The 18706-nt window shown below is 45.6% G+C and overlaps 2 protein-coding genes across 7 annotated transcripts in view; both read left to right on the top strand.

The window, feature by feature from the left end:
- Window positions 1-15959, top strand: part of EVL (Enah/Vasp-like) — a 128750-nt gene extending 112791 nt beyond the window's left edge. For 3 of the 6 annotated variants that reach the window (XM_065750281.1, XM_065750265.1, XM_065750272.1), the window contains exons 5-14: window positions 2015-2076; window positions 6269-6498; window positions 7126-7247; window positions 8382-8442; window positions 10118-10184; window positions 11515-11581; window positions 11686-11748; window positions 13826-13892; window positions 14269-14326; window positions 15353-15959. In XM_065750281.1, the coding sequence (XP_065606353.1) occupies window positions 2015-2076; window positions 6269-6498; window positions 7126-7247; window positions 8382-8442; window positions 10118-10184; window positions 11515-11581; window positions 11686-11748; window positions 13826-13892; window positions 14269-14326; window positions 15353-15390 (835 nt within the window). In that variant the 3' untranslated portion in view covers window positions 15391-15959. The remainder of the gene's footprint in view (window positions 1-2014; window positions 2077-6268; window positions 6499-7125; window positions 7248-8381; window positions 8443-10117; window positions 10185-11514; window positions 11582-11685; window positions 11749-13825; window positions 13893-14268; window positions 14327-15352) is intronic. The other 3 variants (XM_065750290.1, XM_065750298.1, XM_065750306.1) reach the window with 3 other exon arrangements.
- LOC136057623 (ena/VASP-like protein) lies at window positions 3228-4752 on the top strand. The gene has a single exon (XM_065750404.1). The coding sequence runs from the start codon at window positions 3412-3414 to the stop codon at window positions 4222-4224; it is 813 nt and encodes a 270-aa protein (XP_065606476.1). The 5' UTR covers window positions 3228-3411; the 3' UTR covers window positions 4225-4752.
- Window positions 15960-18706: the final 2747 nt, after the last annotated feature.

The following is an 18706-nucleotide window of genomic DNA, read 5'->3' as shown; positions in this document are numbered from 1 at the left end:
CCATGCAAATTTGTCTGTTTTAAGGAATTTTTAAAGACCTTTACACAAATGTTTAAAGAACACATTTTAAGTCAGAGGATGCAATTTGTCCTTTCTTGTACTTTACTCGTGGTGTACTCTTTAAGCAGTCTTGTGCAAATCTCAGTCTTTATTTAGTTCCGTTGGAACAAATGTGACTTCCTAGGAGTGTAAGAACTTCTCCTTTTAGCATGTGTGGGAGGATGTGCTTGGCTGGTGCAAGCTGCTTCTGCCCAAGGGCAGGCAAGGCTCATGTGAGCCCAGGAGACTTCAAATGCCCATTCTGACCCTTGTTCTGAGGAGCACCTGGCCCCTGCATCTGCTCCAGGGGCTCAAGAGACTTGGATAACTCTTACCCACCTTCCTTTCCAGGTCTGTACCTCTGGAGTTTTCCATGTTCGTTCTCCAGATGAACCTAGAATTTGCCCAGAGTTTACAGAGGAGAGTACAAATTAAGTCTTTCATTATCAGATCTTGCTAATGAGTGCCAAGCTATTGCAAGGGACAGCATGCTTGTAGAATTCTTAGTATGTCCATTTACAACTGAAATTTCAACAGTGAAACCGATGCTGCAGTATCGGTGTTCAGTACATAGCTATCCAGTAAGAGCCAAGATATGTGCTGATTTCTGTTTGATTTAGATTGTTCTAGCTGATATGAAACCACTGAATTCAGCCAACTATGGCTGTCCCTCAAAACTTTCCACTTTACACTTTGTACGTAGAGTAAGTTTTTCAGATACCTGTAATGATTTCCTAGAAATTGCCTGTATTCACTGGGTCGTGTGACCTGATCCTGAATACCAGTTTAAGATTGATCTGTCCATAGTGAATAACTATAATTGTGGATTTTCCCAATCCGTCTATTAAATTAGGATTGAAACACAGGAAGATTTGTTTTGCAAACTAAGGCATTCTTTTTGTTCCTACACAACATAACTTTATTGTTATGGATAATTTTTCCTTAAACAGTACATATTATTTGGAGGTAAATAAGATAGAACTTTGGAGAACTGCAGACTTGTTTGAAAGCATGAGTAGAGCAAAAAAGTAACAAGGAGACATTTCTAAAACATTGTGTGAGGAATCATTATGGAAGTGTTGCTTATAGTTAAGCTTGCCTTACTGCACAGAAGAAGAAATAAAGTACTTGAAGAAAAAAAAGAAGGTAATTTCAGAGTTGCATTCAGTGTTTTTATGCTAAAACACAGTTGGCTGTTTTAGATATCCATCTTTTTAACCACGGAATGGCAGGAAGGGCCTGTCATGGGGGCAGCGTTTGCAATTTCTGTGGTATTATAGCGTGTGAGAGAAGCCCTCTGCTGATGGATCTGGCAACTGCACGTCTCTGGAAAGCAAAGCCTGAGAAAAGGCTTCTCGCTGCGTGTACCTGCTCGGCAGCCTGGGAGCTGGCAGCTCCTGAGGATTCAGTAAAACCAAAGCAGTGATGTAATTCCATGCCGAGCATACATATAGCTCCAGGTATGCCTGGCACAGGCATGTGTTGCAGCAGGATGGCTCTGCTCACCTGCAAAGCTGTGCTATGCCAGCAAGGGACAGCACTATAACAAGGCACGCTGGGCTTTGTACAGTCAGCAACTAAACACAGCACAAATGTACTGTGTTTTCTTTCTAACTTCAAGTCCTTTGGGCTCCTGATCTGTGGAAGTCTCAAGAGTGTGCCATCCTATGTGAGACGCCCCTTGCTCTTCCCCAGAGATGCTCATGTGCTTTGGGTTGAGGACATGCATGGCTGCTGTGCTCTCCTGGACCTGTAGACCCCACCTCCTGGCCATGTGTCGTGCCGAACACAGTGTGGAGTTTCCTGACTTGGGTCAGGCAGACCCTTGCCCAAGCATCTGTGGTTAGGGCAAGTGAAACCAAACTGACTCACGCTACCCAATACATACATCTTGAGGACCTCTCAGTGCACGAATCTTGTATGAAAAATTCTAAAGAATACGTAATGACTGAGAGTTTGTTCATTGATGTTTCAGACAAGTGATGGAGCAGCAGCAGCAGCGCCAAGAATCTCTGGAAAGAAGAACTTCTACCACAGGTATGTGAAAAATACCTGGAAACAAAGCAGCTGTGGGCTCTCCCTGCTTCTGTCCTCCAGGTGTAGTTGGGTTTTGCATGGTTTTATACACACAGTTAAAAATGACAGAATTATAGAGTGGTAGAGGTAGGAGGGCACCTCTGGGTCCTGCTCCAACCCCTGCTTCTGCAGGGACACCCAGAGCAGGGTGCCCAGGACCACGTTCAGGTGTCTTTTGAAGATCTCCAAGGAGGGTGACTCAACAGCCTCTCTGTGCATCCTGTTCCCATGCTGGGACAAGGATTATAGTGATGGTTTGATTTTAAAGCGTTTGCAGCAATGGGGCATACAGGTAGAGGTAGACAAATGTGGGGCTTGTCAAACCTTGTAAGCAGAAGGGGATTTTTGGCTTACCAAGGCTGCATGGCTACATAGCAATGACACCTTATTTCCAGGGGACATTGACACAAAGGAGTGGCTGTGCCAGTTCAGGGCTGCCCCATTGCTCCATGTGCAGTCAGATGCAGCACAGAGGAAATAAGAGCCCTGGAGTCTCATCTGTGGGGATTTTGTAGTCATGAAATGAGGAATCTTCTGTGTGCTTAATGGAAAATCCATATATATTTAATGAGCTTATGAAAATCTTCTATAACATATTAAGTTGCACAAGGCTGAGTGAGGAGATGACAGGAATAGCTTACAGAATATGGCTTGGCCTCTGTGAAGGATGGCAGCAAACAAGCCAAGATGGTCTTGCTTGGTTTTTTGTTTTAGAGGGAGTTTCTCATTTAATCTGCTCACATTTATGATTTTTTTTTCTTCAGCTGTTATAACTTTTAAGTTTTCACTTGTAACCATGTCAGACATAGATACCTACACACATGGTAGCTAGTGACAGAAGTCTCTGGGTGGTGTCTGGGCAGAGGTTACCAGGTGCTCTTCTGTACCAGCAAATGTAGCCAAAATCCCACCTAGACCCCTGCAAGGACTTAGGATACGGCCCCTGGGGAGTCCTGGACATCCCCTCCTGGTTGCAGAGCAGCCACAACTATGTTCAGAATGTTCCTCACTTCTCCCCTGGTGTGAGGTTGATGCTTGCAACCACAAGTTCCCGTGTGCTTGCTGGCATTGAAGCACGCAGCTCATTCTGAGCCATGGGGTCCTGCAGGACATCTTGGCAGGTGCCTGCACCGTCTCCTCTTGGCTTTGTTTGAGTTTCTGTTTGCATTTATTCTGTGGTCCCTTTTTCGCTACGTTGCTTTGCTTTGGTTTGGTTTCATTCCTCACTGCATACCAGTCTTTTTCTTTTTTTCATTTGTCTTCTCTGTTCTCTCAGTTTCCTCCTTGCAGATAAGCATGTGCTCTCCCCCCTCCCAGCGTCAGCCTCCTTCCCCTGCCTCTGGTGCTTCCCCTCTGCCACTGCCCCATGCCAATGATCTCCCTGCCCTACCAGCTGCCCCTGAGCTCCCTGGTAAGTCCTCTCTGCGATGCCCATGGAGAGCCAGAGAGCCTTTGCAGCTCCTGCACAGACACTCAGCCTGTGAGCTGCTGACAGTCCCAGGTTCCTCCCCTCCATCTTGCCCAGCCCACAGGACTGTCCCACCACGGGTCAGGCGGGCCTCGCTGTCCCCACCACCTTCTCGTCCCTCTTCCCACTTTCTGTTTGCTTCTTACCAGCCCTTCATGCGCTCCTCTCTCTGTGCTTCTCAGCCTTCTGCAGCCACAAACACATCCCTGGGGCAGAGGGCCAATGTCCTGCAGACGCGAGGTCCCACTCTCTTGCCTGTAATTGCTGCCCCATGTGACAGGGTTAGCAGACCCACAGACAAAGCAGGGCAGGAAACCTTGCCCAACGTGCCCCTGAATGGTCATCCTGAAGCTGTGGGCTCCGTTAGGAGCCAGGGGAGAAGCGTGGTGAGGGCCTTCTTGCTGCGCCTAGGGGCTGCACCCACCTCCCAGCTGCCTGCCATTGCCAGACCTCCTGGCTCCTGGGGCCAGGCCCCCTCCCTGTCCTCTTTGCCCCCTCGTCCCCCACAGCACTGCTATCAGCCCGTGTCACACTATCTTCCATTGCCTCCCCCTTACGCTGCTGGGCCTGAGGTGACTATGCCCAGGAGGACCCTTCCTTACATGACTTCATCAGCCATTTCCCACTTGCGTAAGTACTGATTTTGAACAAGTTGTGACCTGTGTGAAACCATAGCTTTGAGCTGTGTGAAAAGCCACGTTCACACTGCCCATCACTGCTGGAGAAAGACCTGAGACCCAGGACTACTCTTGCTCTGTGTGACATCTGAAACCATGGCGGAAAAGCATGGAATGAATTCAGGACTACAGAGGAACTCCCAAGCTAAAAGTGGGACAAAAACAAGAATGACAGTGCAGGGCCTGTAGATGAGTTGTTGCAATGCATGCTCTTGAAGTATTAGCCCAGGAGGAGATTTATATCATTTGGCAGAGTCCAATTGCAATTGGCAGCGAGCTTTGTACAAAGCCTTATATTCAGCTGGTCCAGACCTAGCGGATGGGCTCTTGTAAGCTAGAGGCCAGGTCTGCAGTAGACCTGTTGTCTTTGTGTCAGTCAGAGAGGATGTGATTTCTATTATTTGGCTTGAGTGGTATTTCTGTTACCAGCAAAAATACAGCACAGATTTTGTTAGAGCTACGCAGAATCTTCTGCACTGCTATAATTCCTTTACTTCTGGTAAGTAAAGAACTAACTGTCTTCCCACTGTGAGCTGCATTAATAGTTGAGGGCAAACCTTTCTCAATGCAGGCAGAGCTTGGGTCTGTACTTTGCATATGGTCTCAATTCCTAGTGTTTGTCTGAAGCCTGCTGAGTTAGAGCAACTACACGTAATGCCTATTTGCAATTCAGATCACAATTTTTGTGTCTTGGATCCATTCCTGTCAATAACCACATATAATGCTTAAATGATATGCCTAGAAAGAAAACTGAGACATTTCCACCCACTTTCTGCTAAAAATATTACTACAGCCACTGGAGGCTCAGTCCATCAGCTCATAGAAGTCCTTGAAATATCGAATTAGTTCGATAAAGTTATTTTAAACTTACATCAGTCCATTATTTTGACTCAGTTCAGTTTTTGCCTCAGGCTAGCCTCTAATTAGGTGGGCGTCGTTTTGCAATTACAATTAACTATGCCCACGATGAATTACTAACTATTATGTTTGTGAACCAAAGAAGTCTCGAAGTGTTTAATTCATTTCTAATAGCAGCAATAGTTCATTTCAAGAATGAAATTAGGAGTGTGAAATAATACAGAGCTAACCACAGAAATAAGGCAGTGCTATAAAAAAAAACCAAACAACCTAGATAAGAAGGAAACCAGACTGCTCACGTTAATTTTTAAACGTTCCTCAGTTAAAATCCTCCTGCCTTTCGAAGTAACACGTACTGAACAATTGAACCTGAGATTATATGTCAAGATCAGCCTCTTCTAGGAGCATAATGTAGGGAAATGACCTCCTGTTAGTGTACACATTTGGCAGACCCATTACAAGCAAAGCGCTGTGCTGGGATTAACCACGTTGGTCTGTCCCTGCACCCAGCAAGGGCTTTACTGAACCTCGGAGTGGTGAGGCTGAACTCCCCCCCGCTGTTATTCTGCAGGTCTGGGCCAAGACCATACAATGAGACATACCCTAAAACAGAACGGGGTATGCATCTGTTGCCCATGCTTGTGCTGGAAGGCTGGTGTCAACAGAAATCCATGTTGCTGCCTGGTGAAGTTTGTAGTCCACATGTAGAAGGCTGTAAGAGAAGATGAAAGATGCTGCTTAGGAAGAGTTGCCCATGCTCTGATTTCAATGTAGAATAAAGTACTAGTTGAGAGGTGGAAGGTTTGTTGTTAGAGATGGAGACTTGCAGGAGAACACAATCACAACTGATTGAGCATTGATGCATCCATTATTTAGAGGGACGCAGTCATCACTGTTTGTCCATGGATGCATCAGCCGTTCAGAACACAACCACAGCTAATTGAACTTCGGTGCATCCCCCAGTCAGGACTCAACCAGAGCTGTCTGGCCATTGATACATCCACTGTTTCCTACTCTTCTGCTTGCGTGGCACTTCTCTGCATCAGCTACTCACGCTGTCAGGCCACAGCCCTGGGACAGGGAACGTGGCATGGCGTGCAAGCTGGAGGAGATGGCTCTTGGTGTGTAATTCATCTTCTCTGCCTTTCAGGCCCAGCTCTCCCACCTGGCCATCCCAGCGGTGCTTCAGTGATCCCTGCTTCGTCCGGGGGCCCCCCACCTCCGCCACCCCCCCCGGTCCCTCCGCCCCCCATGGGAGCTGCTCCCCCCCCACCACCCCCACTGCCAGTGGGCGCCGGCCAAGGTGCTGCCAGTGAAGATGGGTCGGTGTCAGGGCTAGCAGCAGCCCTGGCTGGTGCCAAACTGAGGAGAGTACAGCGGGTAAGGAGGCAGCTGGGGGCTGCCAGGTGGGCTCTTCGCTGCCACGGGGATGTAAGGCCTGGCTTGGCACGGGGTTCTGCAGAGCCAGCGAAGCCTGCCTCAGCTAGATGGGCTTTTGGATGGGAGTCCGTGGAGCAGATAAAGCTGTAAAGCTGAGCATGTGGAATTGGTAGAGCAGGTAGAAAGTTCCGTGGAATTTCTGCTCTTTAGAAAATAGTGGTTGGGAAATGGCTGCAACTTTTCACCTCGCCAGGGTTTCGTTGCTTCTGCAAAGTCTACCCTTGAAGTGTCTACGGCAGTAAACTACTGTTAACAGGCATTCTAAGTGCTCAGAATCACCAGCGTAAACTGCTGAGGCCCCACATAAATAGATGTCCACTGTAGGTTGGGTTTGTGTAGCGTAACATAATTACAAAGAAACAGCACTGTGGGATTTTTCACCCTTCATCCATATATATCACCCCACCCAGACTGCTACTGAGTTCATTAAGTTCTATGTGTGTCTCCTTTCCAACCCAGAGCATATCTAGCCTCTGGCTGTGATCACAATTAGGAAAACTGATCATTAAAGGTATGTTTTTAAATTAAATTATATTTATTAATTTCAATGTTGGTTTCTGTCTTAAGCCAGAAGATGGCTCAGGAGGGTCCAGCCCCAGTGGGGTCTCTAAGAGCGATGCCAATCGAACGAGTAGTGGAGGAGGCAGCGGAGGACTAATGGAAGAAATGAATAAATTACTGGCAAAAAGGTTTGTACTGAGATTTCAAACAAGCCCTAGCATGAGCTCTGCAGCAGACTGCGGGTGGGACAAGGTGCTCTCCTCTGAGTCGGGCACTGGGTCACTTTGGTGCCTCTCACAATTTGAGGAGTCCTGCACAGGCCTTGCTCACCAGCATCCTCTGGTATTAGGTATGGAGGTGGAGGTGTTGCAGCAGTGCTACCTGGCATTGCTGTAGAGCTGTGTTGCCGTAGCAAAGCCTCCAGAGTGGTGACCTCCAAAGATGGTGGAAAATGCATCCTCTGGGATTCTGACATTTACCAAATCTATTCCAAAGTTATTGTTTTCAGAAAGAGTAAATTAGGACGGAAACTATTTTATGCAGCACAGTCAGGATGCTGGGTACAAAACCATAAACAGAATAACAAGACAACATCTTGGCAGCTAACTTATTATTAATTCTCAGTGTGTATAAGACAGTCTAGCCAATTTGTTCTCCAACCAGACAACTTGTGATGATATATCAAGCTACCAGACATTTAAAGGCACTCTATTTCAATTATTTTTGCTTTCTCTTTTTCCCCTCCTTCCACCAGTAATATTCTATTAGACTGTATTTACAGGTTCCTAGTGACAGATGTTTTGGTTTTCGCTCTAAAGTTATTTTCGTTTTTTTTTTTTTTACATATGAGCAGTAGAAAGAACAGATGAGTAGGATTACAAAGAGGTGGTACAGCTGTATGGTGTGCAGAGGTGGAGTAGGATAAACACAGTTCCCAGTGCAGAGGGTCTGATTCCAACCTTCCTCCATGTCTTAATCATTTCAGAAGAAATTCTAAACATGGACTGTGGATGTAATCTTTTGTAAAGTGTTAAAGAAATACACAAAGCTGCAAAAACAGTTGCTACACTCTGCATTCCTTCATTAAACTTGAAGATATTTCCCCTGTGAGTCATATTGCTAAGGTTTGGGTTCCTCACCTCCATCTCAAATCCTGTACAGCTGAATGTATTTGGTTGTTGTCAAGCTCTGTAAGGTGAACGTAGTAAATAATAACTCTCAGCAAAGCTTGAATCAGCCTTCTCACATGGAGGCTGGTGCCTTGCACATGAGATGTGCTGCTGGAGGGCTGACTCTGTCCTGTCTCATGTTCCTTTGCAAAGGAGGAAAGCAGCGTCGCAGTCAGACAAGCCAGGTGACAAAAAAGAAGAGGAAAGCCAAAATGTAAGTGAAGGATTCCTCGTGGTTGTGCCCTTGCAAATATGTTGATGTGCTGCCTTGTGAAGTCCTGTTCTCATTCCTGGTGTGTGTCAGGGACTCACAAGCAGTGCTGGCCCAGTAATACTTACTCAATCAAAACTAAATGCTTCTACCTTTCCTGGGAAGAGAGTGTGCTAGGAACAAGAATTGCCTTCCTATTCATGGGTGAGATATTTTCCAGACAGGGTCAGTTGGTGATTTTTCATGGCCTGCTCCAAGTGTTTTAAGGGGTAGTAGATTCTTGCCCCTAATGAAGACCCTTCTGGCAAGTCATCTTGAGACGAGGTCCATGTATCCTACTTTGAATTTGCAGCTTCAGCTGAGCTGAAGTGGATCATCAACCATGGGGGGTAATCCTTTGTGCAAAAAAGAATCAGCTCACTGCAAACCTTAGGGTGTGCTCTGGGAAGGAAGGAGAAACAGTGCATTAGCTACTAAACAATTCAAACATTAAAACATGTTCACAATACGTACTCTATAGTGAGAGTTAGGATTCTGCATTAAGCCAGTCTGACCGTATGCTGTCCACAAACACGACTGAACAAGAGTTTTGATAAGACACACAGCCTTTACACCAAACTTGACACTGTAGTTTCAAGTTCAACGTGCAGATTAAAACACTTCTTTTTACATGCTGAGCTGCTAAAGCATGAGAGATCTCTCCAGCTTTGAGAGGCCAGGATTAATGTCATGTCCTTTCTCGTGGTTTGCTGCTCATAGGGTGTCCTTGTTGCCAGCCTGGACCCTTATGAAGGCCCTCTGCCATGGCTGCAAGTTTATAAAGCATCTTACGTGCCCGTGTGCCCAGGCACCAGTTAGCTTCTAACTATTCAACCTCTGCTGTCTTTCTGCCTCTTGTTCTGTCTCCTTGAAGCTCTGCAGGAGTTTGCATCCCCAGTCAAGCTTCCTGATAGTGCCAAACTATTAAGAAGAATGTTTCAATCTGTTTAGTACGTGTCCTGAGCTCACAGTATGGTGGGGTTCTCTTCTGTCAAACTCAGTGCAGTTTTGTTTTTACCAAACACAGTTAATGCTTTGCCTGAGTGTATTTTGAGGGCTGATAAATAATACTGTCATCAAAAGTATGGGTTAATGTTTTATGATCTGTCAGCCATGAATCATAGAAAACAACCTAAATCTGTGACATAGAATGTAGCTTTCTGGTTAGGGGAAGCATTGAGTGATGTTGTTATTTGTATTCTGTTAGCACCTGGGCCACTCTCACCAATACCAGTATCTGTCCTGGGATGAAAGGCTGAGATATGACATGGTGGTTCAGTTTCAATAGTACAGTGTTTCTCAATTTGATGTATGGATGTTTTATATTTAGATTTCACCAGCACTCTTTAGTGGTAACTCTTCCTGCTTTGGCGTACAGAAATAAGAGTGATTCCGTGGAATCATGGCAAAGTGCCCATATTATCAAAAAGTAAATAAAAAAGAGATGTTTTCTCATGATAAGTGGGGAGAAACGTTACATTTTCAGTGTTCTTCAGCCCATACCATGATAGCAGAGGCTGACAGATACGCTCGAAGAGAACTTGATATTATACCACCCGTACTGTCACAGGTCTCCAGAGCAGAAAAATACTGTGCTTCATCTCCAGAATTAAGTAACACTCTAATTTTCACTTCCTAGGACGATGCTAGCACCTCTCCTTCAACCAGTACACGAGGACCCACCCAGCAGCAGCAAAATTCATCAGGTATTAAAACTGAACTCCTGGCTCTTTAGTTGTCTTCTTAGTCTAGTGTTCTGCGTCACCTTGGGACTCCTGATTCATTGCCATCTGTCAGAGCACAGTAGTGGTAGTTAAGATAAAATTTCCCCAGTAACTATTATTTCAAAAGCTTTACATGGCAGGGAATGGTAACTTTATGCACTTCCTCACCTGGGAGACAAGAGCCTATCCAGTTACAGGGGCCCAGACATGGAGATGGGGATCTGCATCTTTGCTATTGTGTACCATAACCCTTTGAGGGCATATACCTCTATTACTTCACTTGTAGTAGTGTGGTTGTGTTGATCTGTACCACTAGGATTTGTGTCTCAAACCATAACCGATCCTTAACCTAGTAACTCACTGCAGTAGACCTGATCTTGGGAATTAGTACGTGACATTAAGGAGCCCCTAAAATATGTTTTTCCTATGATGGTTTGAAATAGTTATATCACAGTAGATAAGCTGCAAGCCAGTCAACTTTGCATTAGCAAATCATCCTTGCATCAGCCTTGGCTTTCATACATGCCGAAAGAAATCTCTCCCAAGGGAATGAGTATTCAACCATTCCAGCTTCCTTTTGGAACTAAGCCATTATTTGCTTGTTTTGCAAGGGAAGAGGAAGAAGTTAGTAGAAGGATGCACACATTTAAATAAGGAACAATATCTAGAGTCTTCCTGGGAGTGCCCATAATTCTTCTTAAGAACTTTTTGGGACCTCACGGAGGAGCAAACTCTTATGTATAACACTGTGTGCCATTCAGGTCTCTGAAAGAGCACACTTTATTTTGGACTATTCACACAGGAGGAGGTTGGGATTAACGGTAGTCATTTTCAGAAATGAGAGATCTGTAGTGTAGTTTGGGGAATGTTCTGTTAGCTGGCATTGTAAACAGCATTAAATAAATTCTCTCTGTGGAAATGGCAGTTGTCGGGGGGGGGGAGGATCTCACTGCTTTTTTTTAATAAATATCCTTTTTTTTCTGCCAACTATGCAGACAAGAAACATGAGCAACACTTATATTTCTTGATATCAATGATTTCTTCTTTTCTTTGCATTGTTCCAGTTTCATGCCTTTTTAGTATCACTTAAGTGTCTGGTCCTCCATTAAAGGGATCCCTAAGCAGATTTTTTGCCAGTGCTTTCTCTGCAGTGTAGGCAACTGCACTCTTTCAGCACTTCTGTTTTCCTGAGTCGTTCAGGAAGTCGTTCATCCGCACTGAATGAAACCAGCTGTATAAAACAATCAGTTTCAGGATTTTTTATTATTAAAGAAAAAATAATAAGCAGTAACTTTTCTTTTTTGTTTTCCAGACTCTGGGAAGAAGCCATGGGAAAGGAGCAATTCTGTTGAAAAGCCCGTATCTTCATTACTGTCTAGGTGAGTGGCACAGGCTGTCTCTGTGGCTGGCTAGCAGTTGGGATGGTCACACTGTCCCCGTGGCACTTGCACAACTCATGTCTCGTTTCATTCCATTGCTGTAGAAATCCATCCATGGTGAAGAGCTGTGAAGCTAAGAGCCCCACACAATCCCACGTGTCTTCTAGGTACTGGCTAACAGCCCGCCTTCTTACCTGTCTTAACTTGTCCTTTGGCAAATCCCAGTGCTCGAGCACTGATGTTTGTTTTCTGTCTTTACTCATTCTGTTCTATCTGCTCTGTCTGTCCCTGCACAAAGTTGAAATGGTGTGATGGTAGCGTGCGTAGTGCTGAAGGCTTGTTCTGTGGAACCAGCCCCGTCAGGTGGGCACAGGAGTTACTCACAGTTAAGCAAGTGTCTGTGCTTATGAACTGGGGGCTTGGCAGTGTGCTGTGCCAAGTGGGTGGGAGGTTTTGGAGCATCGTTTTACAGGAGGTTTGGGATGTCTCTGCCAATAGGAGAAGGTTTAATTGTCCAACTTCAGCAGAAATCCAAAATCAAAGACAGAAATGATCTGAAGAGCCTACAACTTGAAGAAGTTATTCCTCTGCAACTGCAGTGGGCACATGAGAAAGGAGAGCAAAGCTTGATGCAATAACTTCATATCACTGGGCCACGGAACTCCCCAGGCACCAGACAGGACATGCAGAAATACATGGAGAAAGCTGAGAAGCATGAAGCAGGAATCCAGCAGCCCCATTAGTGCAAACAGCCACACTGTATATGATCACCCAAGCTGTTACCTGTTGAGATGGAGAGTAAGGTTTAGTACTGGGCAGTGAAAGGGAGAGACTTGTTTCAGCTGACCCACCTCATGTTCCTGCAGTACTGAGCACTGAGATGGGTGGATAGGTGAAAGGAGTTGCATATGGTTACCATTTACTGCAAAGCAGTGCCCCTTGTTTTGCACTGTTACTTGTACTACAGTGGAAACTATATGTACGTACACATTGTTACAGATGCCAGAACATGCCCTTTTCAAAGACTGAAGGGTGCTTCAGTGTTCCTGGGGTGAAATGTAGTCTCTTGCATTCCTAAAACTAATGGGACATTGCTGTGTGAGTTTCCGTTAGATATAGGAAAGAGCATTACTTCTCCTTGCAGAAAGGAATGAAACGTGAGCCATTTAAAGCAGCCATCAAGTTTGTGCCAGCTCTCTTCTACAAAGTCATTCCACCTCGGGAGGAGTTGAGTGGGGAAAAATCCATTGCTAGTTTAGTGCCTGAGCAATGCCCAGTGCTTGTTGCTCTTCTGACTGTGGTGGGGGAGAGGGGCACCTTGCAGCAGCTCCCAGCAGTGGCCAATTTCTTCCCCAATCAGATTGATGGCGTTTGTGTCTTTATCAACTCTCAACTTTATTTTGAGATTGTAGCAAAATGTGGAGATTTTCTCGAGAAAGAGTTGCGAGACCAAACACTGACAGAGGCGGTGGGATCTCAGCCAGCCCTCAGCTTGGGCCCAGAAATGATGGCAAAGAACCTCTTCACTGAATTATTTAGCATGATTCATTTCTGGGATGTTTTAAAATGGTTAAAACAGCAAGTCAGATAGCTTCTGCTTTTTTATGTTATTTTATAGCCATCAGCAGAGTTCAGCTGGTGGACTAGTTCAGGAAGGCTGATAATATCCAAGTGAATCAGGCCTTATGGGCAGGTTGTGTTTGCTTTTTGGTCAGGACAAAGCTCTGCTTGAGTCAGACCTTCCAAGGAAAGGATTATTGGGTCATTATTGGGTTAGGCTTACACTAACCTGTGTTTTACTATTATTTTAGCAGCTTATTAAAGCGTAGGTAGCCGAGACAGGGTGGTAGTACAAAAAATGAAAGACAGAAAACCAGACATCTATCTTGTACATTGTAGGTGCTGTAATGAAGTATATTGTTAGGTCACGTTTGTATTTTATAGTTTAAAGTCATCGAGGGCCACAGCCCCCCAGAGTAGCCTGAATTAGGTTTTAGCACAGTTTTACATGTGTTCTCTGCTCCGCTCAAGGCTGAGAGCAGCCTCCTTGGGGATGAGGCCGGGCAGGAGCAGCCTCCTTGAGGATGCAGCCCAGCAGCACGTGGGGAGCCTCCAGTCCAGCTCCCCCATGTGGGCGGTGCTGCTCTGGGGCTGGGTGCACCCACACCGTTGTGGGGGATGGCTCAGCATGCACTGCAGGCAGCTGATGGGCCGGCGTTTTGTTCTCTTCTTCCCTTTGTCAAGGATGAAGCCAGTGAGCAGCAGCAATGATGTGGCTATGGATGCCTTAGATTTTGATCGGATGAAACAGGTGAGTTGAAAGGTCTTTTCTCACCTGGAGCTGACGAGCTACCCATTTTCCCCCATGCATGCGCTGTACGAGCAAAACAGCTGTTCAGTCTTCTGGTTTCCTCTACAACTAGGTGCTTAGAGAAGGGATAGCTGGTGAGCAGCAAGAGAGCACGGTTTCACTGCTGTTTGAGCAAGATGTCTGTACAGAAATGTGCAAATAAATGCTCCAGCCTCTGCTGCACCCTTGGCCTGGGAGTGCAGCCATAGCTGCCAGCAGCACCAGGCTCCGAGCAGCCGTGGAGGTGGGGGACCCACCACAACCATGTTAAACTTGCGTTTTCTTCCACCGGTCAGAAGGAAATGCTGAGCAGCTGACTTGTGTTTTGTCTCATCAGGAAATATTGGAGGAAGTTGTAAGAGAGTTACACAAAGTGAAAGAGGAGATAATTGATGGTAAGAAAGAGAAAAATCGTTATTTTTCTCACCTTTATGACTAATTTCCTGTAGATGATAGGCACTGCAGAGAGTTCCCTGGTGCTTTCAGACTTGTCTGAGCAGCTCTGATTTATGTACACAGCTGAAGGAAAACCTTCTACCTTAACTGAGCTTTGGTATGACAGTGTATTCGCATCCTTTATGCTGTTGACACACATTTTTACCCCAACCTGCGAGAAGTTCCCTGGCCTGTGCCTCTCACAGGTGGAAGTGGGAGAAAGGGCTGGCCCATAGCCCATGGCACATCAGTTTATCATGACCAGGGAGTGTGAAATCGCTTGCAACTGGTCTGACACAGGAGGGGACAGATGTACCAAACTGAAACCCCTTCCTGAGCATCCTCTGTAGGAAGCTTGTGCTCAAAAGACTATTTCAGTTAACTCGATCTGAATAGCCATGTATTTTTCTGACTCGATGAAACATATCAGTAGGGTTTTTTTAATAAATTGCTTTGCATTTTGTGACAAAATATGTTTTTCGAGGCCAACGTAAGAGAGCAAAATGCTGCTATTACTGACACGCACAGCAAAGTATCTATTTATTTGAAGCCTGCATTAGGGTATGTGAAGATCCACATCCACACCCTGCATTTCCCAACTTAGCTTCATACGGAAGGGGAAAAAGAGGAGACTGTGAAACAGCTAACAGCCGTGCCCGCAGCCCTTCCCCCAGCACCATGTGCTCACAGCAGCTGGGCAGCTGGCAGTTGAGGATGCCCTTGCCCGTTCGCTATGGTCCCAGCAGCTTGGCCCTCAGAGACTCCCCAGTTCATTCCAGTGCAAAATAAGACATTCACATGAATCGCAGATGCCACTTAAACCACTACTGCAGTTTGCAAGCCAGCAGCTGACTGCTCACCCTTACTCATCCTTTTACCCTCCACTCATTCTCTTACTGGCGTGTACTTTCTGCGAGCTCTGTACGCAGCGTTTTCCGTGCACTGGGTAGGTTGTTCTGCACTAACTTTTTGGTTTGGTTTTCTAGCCATACGGCAGGAGCTGAGTAGGATCAGTACAACATGATTGCAAAGCATTTGGACGGTACTAAGGATGCTAGGAAGAGCGAATCGTTTCTAAGTGTACCAAGGTCACAAGAGATGGTGAGAGAGGACACCGGCACTGTCTTTGTTCTTATACCCTTTTTATTAGCAGACTCAGCACACTTTGAAGCTTGCTGCTGCCTTGGATTTGCTTCATTTTAAAAGTCTTAATCTAAAGAATATTAAATTTTAAATTTCTGGATTTTTTAGATTTCATCTGACACTGCACATTGGATTTGTCAGCCTTTTTTGTATTTTGTATTTGCTTATTTAAATGTATTACCTTTCTTTTTAGTAGTAGGTAAGAACACATGTGAACCATTTGCTTTTGATAGATGACTTCAAAGTAACTTTACTAGTAGTCTGCAATGTAAATGAAGATCCTTTGCCAACAGAAATGTATTGTGGCATCACCAGAAGAAAACAGAGACATGTTAGTCGTCAGCCAACAAGTTCTGTGTCTCAGAGTTATCACAATATAAAAAAAAAATGGTACGTCTGCATCACAGTATCTGTGTTCATATTGGTAATAAACTGTTTATTGTCCACATGGCCCTGCCTTTGTTTATATCACTGATCCCTTCGGCTTCTCCTCCTGAATGTCGCCTGGGTATGCTTCCTCTCTGGCATGGGGAGGGTGGTGACGAAGGCTCACCTTGACAGTGCTGAGGTCAGAGGAGAACAGTGGCTTAGGCCACCACTAACTGTCCTGCTCTATCTCCTCAATAAAAACAAAACCCACCCATCCCATCACTTGCACCTGTATGGGCTTCTGGGAGGAGAGGAGGTCATTCAGAGCAAGGCTGCTGAAGGCATTAGGGCAGCACGGCCACAGCAAAGCTGGAATCCCACATGCAGTGCTGCTGAACTGGAGGCTTACGGGAGTCACTCACTCATATTTCATATTCCAGCTGTGAACTCTGTGCAGGTTTTGATGAGCTTTATTTTGTGGAAGCTGAGGTCTCAAAAATGAGTACGGGATGCTGCCCGAGCATGGCTGAGCCCTTCATCACACACCCGCTCTTACCTCTCAGGTCACACGTGTTCTTTCCAGCAGTGCAATCCTGAGAATTTCTGCTTGACTTGGTGTGAGATTTACAAGGCAGCAGCTCCTTGACAGCTTTATGTAAAAAGCAGGAAGCGACTGGAGTTCAACTATGGAAATGAGTGTTTTCTGAGTCCCGCACCTCACTTCGGGCCTTCCTAAGGCTCCAGGTTCTGGGGGGACTGTTTCGGAGCCCTGGGGGCCATGGCCATTCCTCAGCCCTCAGGCAGGGGCCAGGAGGCTGCTCTGGGGCCCTGCTGGAGCAGGGCTTGGGCCAGAGCTCCCTCCTCACCCCATTCCATTATCCTGCATGATTGCCTTCAAGCAGCAGGATGCCCAGGAGGGCAGGGGTGGGGCAGGCTTGCTGGTTACTTATAAACTTTTATCTGCTTTGGCTTGGAGAGCCTGCGGTTGTCCTTCAGCAATCTTCAAAGCCACTCCATCTGTCTTCTAGAAAACATTTTTTTTTCCAGTTATATTGTAAACTAAATGTGAGATAAATGGGGGGAAATTTAAGCTTAATTAAAGAGCAATCTCCAGTCCAAGCCTGACATCTTTTAGCTGTTTAGTTCTGGCTCCCCACCTGGCTAGAGAAAGATAGACAGTGGGATAAGACGTTCACATGGGAACTAAAGCAAAAAGGCATTGATGTGAAACACAACACTGTAGCCCCAGGACCAGGAGAAAGAGCCTTTCTGGTAGGAAGAACACAGCCAAACGTCAGTAAAGTTTATTATGGTCTGCTGCATAAGTGTCATACAATAGCTCATGTGTTTGTTAAGTGTAAAACCATTTCATGGGACCATTAAGGTTGAAAAAGACCTCTAAAATCATTTAGTCCAACCATCAATCCACTCTCACCATGCCCACTGACCTCAGTGTCACACCTCCACATTTTGGACGCTTCCAGAGACAGTGACTCCCCCACCTCCCTGGGCAGCCTGTGCCAACACAGTACTGCTCTTTCTGAGAATATTTTTTCCTAATACTCTACTGGAACCTTCTGTGGTGCAACTTAAGGCCTTTACCTCTTGTCCCGTGCCATTTAATGGCAAACCTCACAACAGCAAGCACTGTTCTAATCTACTGCCTCACAAATGGTCATGCCATCCTGTGAAACTCTCCATTAATCTTCCTGAAGCTGTACAAGGCTGTGCTCTGGCTCACTTCATGTTTTACCTTGGAGTATGGCACTGTACCTACAGCCAGCAATAACCACACTGTCATCAAGGCTGTGTACAGCCTGGATACAGCATGGCCTTATGGTAACACCAGCAACCCATTGTAAATGAGCTTTTTTTTTTTTACCCTCCTTTGCAGGGTTCACGTCATTAAGACAATTAACTGAAGTTTGCACAGGGCCATTTAAAGAGTACCAAGGTGCACAGGATGGGCAAGGTGGGCTTGGCTGATAGAAGCAGTAACACCTGGTCCCATCTCCAGGTGCTTACTCAGCACTATAAATCCACCCTTGATTGATGAGGCTGTGAGTGTACCAGTCAGGTTTTGAGGGCAGAGACTGTCGGCCCTCTTCAGCTGATGCCTCACACTGCTTGAGAGCACAGCAGGTACCAGAGTTTCCAGCACCTCCAAATTTCTCTGTAGAATGAGAGGACTGCTGATATGCAGGTTAGAAGCAGCCATCGATTTGGGTACCCTCAGTTTACACTGTAACCTGTGTCAGGCTTGGCTGTTAACATACGGATCATGTAGGTTAATGGTGTTGTGGAGCAGCTAAGGGAGCTAGAGAGAAGGCCACAGAGGAGTAACGCAATGCTCAGAATGAAGAGCACAGAATAATCTTAATGTTGTTCTTATGTTAGCTTACTAAATTGGCTAGGAGTTGTGAAACAGCTTGCTAAAGACAATGGAAGTTGAATATCTGATCATGAAGTGCTAGCAGCACGGAGACAGGCTACTGCCAAAAGATGGTACCAAAATGACTCACTGGATCTGGTGCTGTAGGAGGCAGGAACTAAATGGTATTTATTGAGGAAATCAAGCATCACAGGCCCAGTTGTGCACTTTGAGAGGTCAACGTGAATGTGGAATAATAATTTTGTTTGTAATGTATATGGATTTCCAGAAGATAACCAAGTCAAAACCAGTAGAGGGATTAAGCTGTCAGGTTATATATAGGAGGATCTTTCTAGATCTGTTCTTTTTTTAACCTCTTACTAAGGACAGAAGTAAGTAGTCAACTTCCAGGAGTGTAGGGAAGTTGTTAGATTACATCTTAACTCCTGAACTCCAA

The sequence above is a fragment of the Cyrtonyx montezumae genome, unplaced genomic scaffold (genome assembly GCF_038088225.1).
Source record: "Cyrtonyx montezumae isolate F1298 unplaced genomic scaffold, pur_monq_1.0 scaffold_10, whole genome shotgun sequence".
Classification (NCBI taxonomy): domain Eukaryota; kingdom Metazoa; phylum Chordata; class Aves; order Galliformes; family Odontophoridae; genus Cyrtonyx; species Cyrtonyx montezumae.
Note: the sequence above shows the minus strand (reverse complement) of the source record. Positions and strands in the feature narration are given on the sequence as shown.

Excerpts from the sequence above, each read along its gene's own strand:
- LOC136057623 (XM_065750404.1), top strand. The coding sequence starts at position 3,412 with ATGTGCTCTCCCCCCTCCCAGCGTCAGCCTCCTTCCCCTGCCTCTGGT.